A 12,106-nucleotide genomic window follows, 5' to 3' on the forward strand; every position below is an offset into this window, starting at 1 on the left:
GTGCGTAACAAATCCCAAAAACATGACGGCAGTAACAAACTGATCAGGGCTGATTGCAGTCTGCAGACTTTACCTGCTACTGTAGGGTCTACCTTACAGCATAAAGCAGCACCAGCTGACTGTTGCTGTGATTGAAAAACCTGCTCCAACTTTCAGTGCCTCGAGCTTAACTGCAGTCCAAACAGCACAAAGACCAACGAGTCTGACCGGATTCTTTGGTGGGGCCCTGATGACTTCTAGAAACAGGTGGAGCTGAACATACATCTGACATATTTAAAGTCTAAGGTGAGCTGAAACAGCTGCAGTTAACCATGGCTCTGCAGCAGTTTGTGTGCTGCGTCACTGTGCTGATCATTTTCTTCTGCAAAGGTGAGAAACTGTTTGAATTTCCTTCCTCTCATTGCTGAGGTTTTATCAGGGCTGGAAGAAGAACGAGATTAATTACAGGTACGAATGTTTCTAAACGAAATGTTGCTGCTGGATACAAGGAAGGAGTCCATTTAGCATTAATGTCATTCAGCATCGTATTTAATATGATGATGTAATGAAGTCACAGTCAGTGGACGTCTTCACTCTTTATTTGATATCAACAGTTTCTTTTACAGACGTGTTGTCGCGTTCGTTAGTTTACTTTGTTGTGTTGGATTTCTAACAGTTGATGATATTCAGCAGAGAGTAACTTTACATTACAGTTACTGATGTTTGAGTAAACTGAGAACATGTATTTGGTGAGGAACACCGAGGCAAAGCTTTGATGCCAGAGTAACGACACAGGCGACTCTGACCTTCATCAAGGTTGTAACTGCAGTCAGCTTTAAAGTGTTGTGTTTAGTGTGATCGGTTCTTCAAGTTGAAGAAAACCATCACTGCTCACTTTCACAGGTTTGTCTGTGTTTCTCATTTTCAGGTTGTGACTCACAGCAGCCCGGTAAGCATCCAAAGACATTTAACCCGTCTTCCTTCTGTCAGCTGGACAGCAATGAGCACATAGAAAACTGAAATGATTTTTGTTCTGACACAGAGGAGGGACGTCTGTGGATCACATGTAAACCACAGTCTGATGTTAGAGTAACTTCCACATGAATGTCAGAGCTCAGGATCTCCCAGCAGACCGTTGATCAGTGTTTTCTCTCTCAGTGGTTTTAATGTTTAGCTGTGCTCTCTCTGCTTTGTCAGCATGTGGCAGCAGGGCTGTGAACAGCAGCTTCACAGGAGTTGGTGACGCTGCAGCAGGAAGTTGGCCCTGGTTCGCTGATATAAGAGTTGATGGAGGGCCTCCATTCATTGATGCTGGTCTTGGAGAGCTGGATACCAGCCTTGGTTTTGGAGGGTCTCTGATCAACGACCAGTGGGTGCTGACAGCTGCATCCACCATGTCACTGTGAGTCAGTGCTGCCAGTTTACACTTTGTTGAATATTAATATGATGATGAAGGTGAAGTGTAGCTTTCATGTGCACTAGAGATATTTTTAATATTTCCTCACTTCTTCTAACATTTAAAAACAGCAGCTGCTGCCCAAAGTGCTGAACTGCAAAGTTGTCTGCACAACAATCAAACCAGACGCCACATTAGTTTAATCTAAACTATAAAGTCATTTCATAGATGTCCTTGTATTTGAGAAGCATTGATTTTTCTGCCCACTGATGACAGAAGATGGTTAGCTTAGCATAAAGCTGCTGCTATTAAAAACAACTACACACCTCTGTGAGGCTCGTTAATGAACACATGCTGGGAAACTAAGACTGGAGAGAAAAGTGAGGAAAAGTCACAGTCATGTGTTTTGTTTGTGTGCAGCGGTGATCAGCTGACCTCACTGCTCAGTTCAACAACATGTAAACAGATGTTACATGAGCTCTGTGGCTGATATCCACACCCTGCACTCTCTAATGCTGGCATTCAAAGAGACCTTCAGGATCAGCAGAAGTTGACTTTGATGTCTGATAATATTTTGTGTCTTCCTGGTGAATACTCCAGCTGTACACTCACCCACAGAGACACAAACTGCACACACACAGTTTGTGTGTTTGCTGATGCTTGTTGAGCTCGCTCCTCTTCTCAAACACTAGATCTCCATGCAGCACCTGAAACATGAACGCACTCAGTGCTGTGGATGAATCTGACCATCAGCGTTAATTACTTATTCATGTAACGAGCCAGCAGGTTCAACCACCTGTGCACGCACACACACAGAAACACACACACAACAAAGGCCTGAAAGGAAACTCGTGACTCGACTGCTTTGCCCTGTGCTGATGGTCAGCATGAGGCACAATAAAAATATCTGTTGTGTGTGAAGGGATTTCAGTAGCAGGGTGGTCTATCTGGGCCGCAACAGCCGCTCAGGTCCAAACCCAAATGAAGTGAGTCGCACAGTGGTAAACATCACCTACCATCCTGGCTTCAACTCGTCGACTCATGAGAACGACATTTGTCTTCTGAAGCTGTCGGCTCCTGTCAATTTCACAGACTACATTCGGCCGATCTGCTTAGCCTCACAAAACAGCACCTTCAACAATGAGAGCAGCAGCTGGGCCATCGGCTTTGGTGGTAAATCGTAAAATATTTATTGTATTTTACAGCATTGTGTTGGAGTCTTTAGAACAGCCTGATGTTTAAATTCTCTCCAACTAGACTCCAGCAATAACCTGCAGGAGGCAAAAGTACCAATAGTGGGAAACAGTGAGTGCAAAGCCAGATATCCACGGGTCCCAGACAGCATCATCTGTACTGGAGAGATGGAGTCATGTTTGGTGAGCACAAGTTTATTTCTTATAATCTGTTGTTGACAGTCACTGAGATAATCTCACCTTTAGTCACACTTTGCTTTACTTGTTTTGCTGTAATGGACCATAAATATTCATATTCATGTTTATCAAAGGTTGTTTTTTCTAAAGCCTCTAATTTATTTGATGAAACTGATTCCTTTAAACGAGCTGTCTGAAACTTTCTGTCTGTGGAATCGTCACTTTCATTGCACCAAAGCAGCTGAAGTGGATTCACAGTGGTTCATGTTTCCTAAGTGGACAGACTGATATCCATGAAGTGTTACTGACTGTGTTATACTGGGACGATCAATTTATTTATTACTTCATTTATTTCAGCAGTTTGTAACAAAACTACCAACAAAGTTCAAACTTTAGTGGGTGACAAAGGTCGACCTCTAAGAGTTACACATCTGTCCTGATAACTTTATCACGGTCTTTCCACAGCTTAGTGTTGGGGCACCACTGATGACTCAGAGTGGATCCGTCTGGCTGCAGAGTGGACTTCTCATTGATTTTGGATGCTCTGTACGTCCTTCATTCTACACTCCTGTGTCCCAGTACCAGCAATGGATCAGCGACACAGTTACAGGGACACCACCAGGCTTTGTTACCTTCCCCTCCCCAGACAGTTCATTACAAACCTCTCCTCCTCCCACCACTCCTTCCACCACTCCTCCCACTTCCCCTCCCACCGCTCCTCCCACCACTCCTTCCACCACTCCTCCCACTTCCCCGACATGTGTGGATGTGTATTGCAGTGGTGAAAACCTGATCCACTTCACTCACTTCACATCACTGTGTGTTCTCGTTGTGTTGCTCCATGTGTTTGCTGCAACTGTTGGAAACTAGATCAACACATTTACTCAAGTTCAAGTACAAACATGAAGAACTTTACCCGACATGTTACTTTATAAGTTTAGGAACCTTTGATTTCACCGTATTTATGCACATCAGGAGGGTTTTCTTATTAGCACAGTTATTATTTTTATGTGATTATTTTCTCTACACATCTGTCTGTACTTGCTTTACTGTCATTATGAAATGAAGCCTTCTTACATAATTCTGAGGAGTGAGATGTTGTTATCGCACACTTATTTCTGTGTTTTGCTCAAAATCTTAAACTAAACTAATCTATTAAAATCTTTTGAAATCCTTTGTGTCTGTGTGTGCCTGTTTGTCTGTGTCTATATGTCAGGTCGGGTCTTAGACTCCACCTCTCTGGGAACTCCCAGGCCTATCTCCCCTCACCACACTCCCTGTGACTGATGCCCTCAGGGGTCGGTGCATTGGTGGTTCTTGGTGTCCGGGGCTGGGCACTCAGGTATGTACTAGCTTGCTCCCGGTGGCTACCTGGCGGGGCCTGGCGCCTGTTGCTCGGTCAGGCCTCCTCCGGGGTGCGGGGGGCCCTCGGGCCTCCGGCCTCTGGGCCTGCGGCTCGGTTCACTCGGGCACAGCTGGCTGCCGGCAGAGCCGGCGGGCACGCCGGTGCAGCCCCCTCTAGCTTCTGCTCGGTGGCTACTGGGTGACGCCTTGTCTGGGGATCCTCAGCCCTTCCCATGAGGGTGGCACGGATGCCCCTCCGGTGGTCCTCCTTGGGCTCTCGCACTCTGGGGCCTCTGGATGTCTGGGGCCTGGATCTCCTCCATGCCTGCTTCATGCCCTGGGGGACGGGGCTATGGCTCCCTACATCCTCTTGCAGACCATTACATGTGGAAACCATTAGAATACAAGCGCGCTGATCCCCACAGGTGTGCACACGGGTGTTCACTACTCGTAGACTTAATTTACACCTTTCTTGGCTGCAACTGTCACGGCTCAACGGCACGAGGGAACAGGGATGGACACAGGCGCAGAAACCAACCCGGAAGCGAGGTGACAGAAAACAAATGATTTATTTCCGCCCACAGGAAAACAAAGGTGAAACACAAAGCGACGCCACCACACTAGTGGCGCGTAGGATTCGTCTGTGAAAATGAGGGCGACCTAGACACCTCTAGGAGACGGCTGAACAGCGGGGACAGCGGGGAGGTAGAAACAGGACTAGGTAGGGGCCGGGGCACTGGAACAAGAGGAGATCACGATCAGAGGGATCCAGCAGACAACCAATAATCCTCCGCAGTTGAATTGAATTGCCTTACTTGGTTTCAGATGGAGGGGACAGGTGGAGCGGAAAACCCGGAAGCGGTCGAGGCGTGGGGAGGCAGGCAGGTGAGCAGTGGGTCGGCAGGCCACGTTGTGTGAGCAGCTGGCGGCCCAGGTCCAGGAGGACGGGAGCGAGGGGAACAAGATCTCCACTCCGGGTGCTATCGATGGGAATAGGAGATACTCAGGCGATGAGTGGTTGAGAGCGCAGGTCTGATATACCGCTGGCACGATTGCTCACAGGTGGTCAGCCAGGGAGGGGCAACCGGACTCCGCCTAAAGGAGGAGGAGCCGCTGTCTGAGACCTGCAGGTGCCCAACCAGACCATGACAGCTACTTCAAAGCACATTCAATCAATCCATCAAAATTTATTTATATAGCACATTTTTAAAGACCGAAGTACACCAAAGTGCTTTCCAGTAGAATCATGATACAGATAAAATCACAATATAAAATATAAATTACAGATATAAATAAAATATAAAATAATCACATAATCTAAATGCAAAGCCAGATGTAAATTACCCTAATTCGCCTTGAATGCCAGGTTAAACAAATACGTTTTTAAACGTCATTTAAAAGACTGAATGGAATCTGACGCGCGAATATGAAGAGGGAGAGTATTCCATAGCCTGGGTGCAGCAACGGCAAAGGCACGGTCTCCTCTGGTCTTCAGCCGAGACCTAGGTTGCACTAAGAGCAGTTGGCCCGATGATCTTAGTGCTCTCTGAGGGCTGTACAGACAGAGAAGATCAGCTAAGTAGTCAGGTGCCATATTGTTTAGAATTTTATAAGTAAACAATAAAATTTTAAAATCAATTCGGTATTTAATAGGAAGCCAGTGTAAATTTGCCAGAACAGGGGTGATAGAGTCATACTTTCTAGTGCCGGTCAAGAGACGTGCTGCGGCATTCTGGACCAGCTGCAGACGCTGCAGAAGAGAAGATTGTAGGCCCAAGTAGAGAGAATTACAATAATCCAGTCTTGAAGTGATGAAAGCATGAATGAGTTTCTCCAGATCTTTGTGTGGTATGTAAGGTTTAGCCTTAGAAATTAGGCGTAGTTGGTGAAAGCTGGTTTTTACCACAGTACAGACCTGTTTATCTAGTTTGAAGGAACTATCCATGAAAACTCCAAGATTCCTGGCAGTATCAGTGAGGTGGATAGCAACAGGCCCGAGTGTGCCAGTCAGTTGTCTCAGAGGCATATTTTTTATCAAAAACAATAATTTCTGTCTTCTTTTCATTTAAAGTAAGAAAGTTACGTGATAACCAGTCCTTGACATCACTCAGACAATCAAACAGAGGATGTAGTGAAGATGAAACATCCCCAGTCAAGTGGAGGTAGATTTGAATATCAGCAGCACAGCAATGAAAAGAGACATTATGTTTTTCAAAAATGGAGCCCAAGGGCAGCATATACAGAGAAAACAACACAGGACCCAATACCGAGCCCTGGGGCACACCACAGCAAAAATGGGCAGAAGAAGAGAAATATTTTCCCATCATGACAGAGAACGACCTCTCAGAGAAATATGATTTAAACCAACATTTCCTTTATGGCCTGCTACTTGTTCCAATCTTGCCAAAAGGATATCATGGTCAACCGTGTCAAAGGCTGAGGTCAAATCCAATAGAACTAAGACCGCAGAGCGCCCAGAGTCGGCGATTCGAAGAAGGTCATTGAAGACTCTTAGTAGGGCAGTTTCAGTGCTGTGACGCGGTCTAAATCCAGACTGGAATTTATCACTTATACCGTTTCTCTCTAAGTGGGTCTGTAGTTGTTGAAGCACTATTTTCTCTAAAACTTTTGACATGAAGGGGAGTTTAGAAATCGGCCTTTAATTGGCTAGTGTTATGATCAAGGCTACTTTTCTTGATAACAGTTGCACGACTGCATGTTTAAAGACAGTCGGAACATAGCCAGATAACAGTGATGAGTTCATTAAAAATAAGATACAGGACCCGATTGTATTCAATGCATCCTTAATGATACGAGAAGGGAATAATGTCATAATAATAATAATAATAATGGATATTTTATTGATCCCCATGGGGAAATTACTTGTTTTTCTCTGCATTTGACCCATTCACTCAGTGAAGCAGTGGGCAGCCCACTAAGCAGGCGCCCAGGGAGCAGTGTGTAGGGACGGTACCTTGCTCAGGGGTACCTCAGGGTAGCCGTTAAGTGGATTCGAACCGCCGACCTTCCGATCATGGGGTGACCACTTTACCTACTGAGCAATCCCTGTCATGCAGAGAATTTGAGCTTCTCAGGTTATTAATTATTTCCTTTAAAGTCGAGAATGACACAGGTTCAAACTGTTGAAAAACCGTTGAACATTCAGAAACTGGGGCTTGATTTACTACCGGAGAATGTGTGGCCCTTAACACTGAGATTTTATCTATAAAATAATTTAGAAATTTTTCGCAGAGGGCCGGGGAGGCACCCATCGAAACATCAGAGCAGGGATTAACCACTGAATTAAAGATTTTGAACAGAACTCGAGGATTGTGACTATTAGTCGCAATAATGTTTGACAAAAAAAAAAAGAAGTTTTTGCCATTTTGGCAGCCTTCTGAAATTTAGACCGGCTCATATGCAGGATGTCAAGGGACACCTGAAGTTGATCTTTTTTCCCCCCCATCTTCTCTCAGCTCGACGACATTCACGTCTAAGAGCGAGGGTGGATTCATTTAGCCAAAGTTGGCGAGAGGTTTTACGGCGTTTAGTCTTTACTGGAGCCACAGTGTCCAAAATAGAAGAACATGTAGAAATAAAAAAGTTGACTACGCCATCAACCAAGAGGTGCATTACTGATGTCATCATAACAGAAAGAGTTAGCAAAGGCCGCAGAGAAAAGGGCAACAGCCTCAGAATTAATCAGATGCGATAGGCTCAGTGGACCCTCAGAGCTCAATTCCATATTGCATAACTGAACATCAAACATACAGTGGGGCAAAAAAGTATTTAGTCAGCCACCGATTGTGCAAGTTCCCCCACCTAAAATGATGACAGAGGTCAGTAATTTGCACACTTCAACTGTGAGAGACAGAATGTGAAAAAAAAAAATCCATGAATCCACATGGTAGGATTTGTAAAGAATTTATTCGTAAATCAGGGTGGAAAATAAGTATTTGGTCAATAACAAAAATACAACTCAATACTTTGTAACATAACCTTTGTTGGCAATAACAGAGGTCAAACGTTTACTATAGGTCTTTACCAGGTTTGCACACACAGTAGCTGGTATTTTGGCCCATTCCTCCATGCAGATCTTCTCGAGAGCAGTGATGTTTTGGGGCTGTCGCCGAGCAACACGGACTTTCAACTCCCGCCACAGATTTTCTATGGGGTTGAGGTCTGGAGACTGGCTAGGCCACTCCAGGACTTTCAAATGCTTCTTACGGAGCCACTCCTTTGTTGCCCGGGCGGTGTGTTTTGGATCATTGTCATGTTGGAAGACCCAGCCTCGTTTCATCTTCAAAGTTCTCACTGATGGAAGGAGGTTTTGGCTCAAAATCTCACGATACATGGCCCCATTCATTCTGTCCTTAACACGGATCAGTCGTCCTGTCCCCTTGGCAGAAAAACAGCCCCATAGCATGATGTTTCCACCCCCATGCTTCACAGTAGGTATGGTGTTCTTGGGATGCAACTCAGTATTCTTCGTCCTCCAAACACGACGAGTTGAGTTTATACCAAAAAGTTCTACTTTGGTTTCATCTGACCACATGTCATTCTCCCAATCCTCTGCTGTATCATCCATGTGCTCTCTGGCAAACTTCAGACGGGCCTGGACATGCACTGGCTTCAGCAGCGGAACACGTCTGGCACTGCGGGATTTGATTCCCTGCCGTTGTAGTGTGTTACTGATGGTGACCTTTGTTACTTTGGTCCCAGCTCTCTGCAGGTCATTCACCAGGTCCCCCCGTGTGGTTCTGGGATCTTTGCTCACCGTTCTCATGATCATTTTGACCCCACGGGATGAGATCTTGCGTGGAGCCCCAGATCGAGGGAGATTATCAGTGGTCTTGTATGTCTTCCATTTTCTGATGATTGCTCCCACAGTTGATTTTTTCACACCAAGCTGCTTGCCTATTGTAGATTCACTCTTCCCAGTCTGGTGCAGGTCTACAATACTTTTCCTGGTGTCCTTCGAAAGCTCTTTGGTCTTGGCCATGGCGGAGTTTGGAGTCTGACTGTTTGAGGCTGTGGACAGGTGTCTTTTATACAGATGATGAGTTCAAACAGGTGCCATTCATACAGGTAACGAGTGGGGGACAGAAAAGCTTCTTACAGAAGACGTTACAGGTCTGTGAGAGCCAGAGATTTTCCTTGTTTGAGGTGACCAAATACTTATTTGCCACCCTGATTTACAGATAAATTCTTTACAAATCCTACCATGTGAATTCATGGATTTTTTTTTCACATTCTGTCTCTCACATTTGAAGTGTACCTCTGGTGCAAATTACTGACCTCTGTCATCATTTTAAGTGGGGGAACTTGCACAATCGGTGGCTGACTAAATACTTTTTTGCCCCACTGTAACTGGGAAATGGTCCGAAATCCCAGCATCATTAATGTCTGTGATGCAAATATCCAGTCCATACGACAATACCAAGTCCAGCATATGCCCTTTAGTGTGGGTTGATTTCCTCACCCACTGAGTGATATTAAAAGAGTCAATAAGGGCAAGAAAGTCCTTAGCCAATAGGTCCTCTTCACAGCATATATGAATATTAAAATCACCACAAATAAGAACACGATCATAATTTAAAAAGATAATTCCTAAAAGATCAGCAAATTCACAGATAAAATCCTTGCTGCGCTTCGGAGGTCGATACACCACCGCACAGAGAGTCCGGGGGGAACCGGACAGCTCCAGTAGTTGTACTTCGAAGCTGGAATGCGAAGCGGGAGGCAGTTGCCTCACTCGGAATTTACTTCTAAAAACCGAGGCTAGCCCTCCACCCCTGCCCGCGATCCTAGGAGAGTTAAAGAAAGCACAATCCAGTGGAAGAAGTTCCGAAAAGGAAGAGGACTCACCAGGGCGAATCCAGGTCTGTTAGAAACAGAACGTCCAGCCTTGACGCGAGAAAAAAGTCGTTTACAACGAAGGACTTGTTCACCAGTGACCTAGTGTTTAGCAGAGCCATTCGGAGCGTAGCCACGTTGACGCTACTAGGAGCACGTCCCAGTCGGCGAAGATTGCTGTGATCCACACCTCCTCCAGAGACCCACTTCCAGCTCCATACAGGTGGACACTCAACTGGTAGGACCGAGTGGGCTTGCTGGCCAGCATAGCGAATCCATCGGTGACGACACAGTCTGAAAGTATACTGGGAGGGCCGCAAGATGTCTATGATGGAGCGGTAATTAATCACTTCATGTGCTTTTAAATAGGCTTTAATACGAACGCGAAAACCACTCCGTTTACCCCGTTTCCTATATCGTTTCTTGTGTGGTGGAAAAAAAGGCAGGTAGTATGTGCAGGCGGAAGTATCTGGTCGAGACTGGGAAAAATTCCCTAAGTTCCAATATAGATCCGGCTTTTGATGATTCAAGGGTCGAAGATTTAAAAGAGTTTGTCGATCATAGGCAATTAGAGCAGTAACATCCGGAAAGATTATAGAAAGTAGTAAGGCAAAGAGTAAACAACACTCAGAAAGACGGATCCAGAGACGGCTTGCCGTACACACTGGCGCCATCTTGGAAAACCGTAAGTCTAATTAAGTCACGTAAGTCACATTGTGCGCTGTCTGTCCTGCGTGCTGCACAACAACATTGAATATTTAGTATTTACTGCTGTTTACACTTAGCTAGATTAATGCTTGTGTTTAGTATGTTGCTTTGGGGTTTTTCCTTTTTGCTTGTTTTCTCTTCTTTCTCTCTCTCAACAGGTGATCCAGGAGATTTTTTTTCTCCCCCTTTCTCACTGTCCCTCTCCCCTTCTGTTTTTCTTTTCCTTCCTGTTTCTCTCTCCCTTTCCTATCCCTCACTCATGTCTGTCCCGTCTGTAACATCTGAAAAGGAGGAGGTGACAGTGGGTCAGATGAGCACAGAGAGAAAGGTGTCATGGTCCTGGGTCGGTGACCCAGCGCTTTAAGTTTATTATTATCATCATTTTCCAGTTTATTATCATGATTTTTATTATTGTTTGAGTTCTACGTCTTATATTTGGTCTGCGTCTGTGTATCCGTCTGTCTATGGTGTCCCCCCGTCTGTTTGTGAGTCTGTTTAGTTCAACGTCTTGTCTGGTTCCCTTTGTCTGAGTTTCCTGTTTTATTGTGAAGGTCTGTATCGTAGGTGAGTGTGCTCAGTTTACGTTTCCCCTGTCTCGTCAGCTGTGATTTCTCCCAGGTGTGTTCCCCTCCTGTCTCTCATCACTTGATTACTGCCGTCTGTGTATTTAAGCCCTTTGTTTCTCTGTGTCGCATTGTACCCTCAACTTGCTGTGTGTTTGTAATGTCCTGGCCTCCAGCACCTCGGTTTAGAGTTTTGTGAATCATTCCTCCAGCAATAAAGCTGCGTTGTCAGTTTATTCCCGTCTCCAAGAGTCCGGCAATTTCGGGTCCACCACTTCTGCTTGCCTGCCACACAGCCAACCATGACAAAAGGCTGCACATGGATGAGCAGGTAAAAACAACACAATAATTGTGCGTGCAAGCACACACTGTCAGAACACTGAACTGATCTGTGATTGGTTCACAACAGTCACACATGAGCAGCTGAGAATGCAACGATATATTCATCCATTTATTTAACAATGTCAATAATGTTGTGAATGTGCAACACAATCTGGCAGCACAGCACTATCATAGAAAAACATTCTCATGGGTCCCATCAAAGTATATCAGCAATAAAGCTAATAAACATTATCCAAAGTTAATCAAATATATTTACAAAACTCATTTAACCACAGGTGTTGCGCAACAGATTCAATAATCTCAATGGAATTTAACTCAATGCAAAATCTCATAGGCCGTTTAGACATTTCATCAGAAAAGTAACAAAAAACATCCAAAACGGACAAAACTACAAAAATCTAATCACTCGTTCAACTCTAGATACGTTAAGTCAACATTCGGCCATAATGGAATAAACAAAAACAACAATATTCAATAAATGAAACTAGTAATTGCACTTGCTGTCGCTAGCCTAGCATTAGCTTTCCGGCGTTTTAGGATGTGCGATC

At 44.9% G+C, this 12,106-nt stretch overlaps 1 protein-coding gene and 1 long non-coding RNA gene across 2 annotated transcripts; one reads left to right on the top strand and one right to left on the bottom strand.

Moving 5' to 3' along the window:
• The first annotated feature begins 231 nt into the window (after nucleotides 1-231).
• Nucleotides 232-3,919, top strand: LOC113009916 (chymotrypsin-like protease CTRL-1). The gene is made up of 6 exons (XM_026148575.2): nucleotides 232-369; nucleotides 908-928; nucleotides 1,177-1,381; nucleotides 2,298-2,548; nucleotides 2,633-2,751; nucleotides 3,211-3,919. The coding sequence occupies exons 1-6, from the start codon at nucleotides 312-314 to the stop codon at nucleotides 3,613-3,615; spliced, it is 1,059 nt and encodes a 352-aa protein (XP_026004360.2). The 5' UTR covers nucleotides 232-311; the 3' UTR covers nucleotides 3,616-3,919.
• A 720-nt stretch (nucleotides 3,920-4,639) lies between these two features.
• LOC145425975 (uncharacterized) lies at nucleotides 4,640-6,356 on the bottom strand. Its single transcript, XR_013906743.1, has 2 exons — nucleotides 4,905-6,356; nucleotides 4,640-4,825 (listed from the first exon to the last, which is right to left on the bottom strand). It is a non-coding gene; the product is annotated as an uncharacterized LOC145425975 (long non-coding RNA).
• Nucleotides 6,357-12,106: the final 5,750 nt, after the last annotated feature.

Source organism: Astatotilapia calliptera, chromosome 3, assembly GCF_964374335.1.
Source record: "Astatotilapia calliptera chromosome 3, fAstCal68.1, whole genome shotgun sequence".
NCBI lineage: Eukaryota > Metazoa > Chordata > Actinopteri > Cichliformes > Cichlidae > Astatotilapia > Astatotilapia calliptera.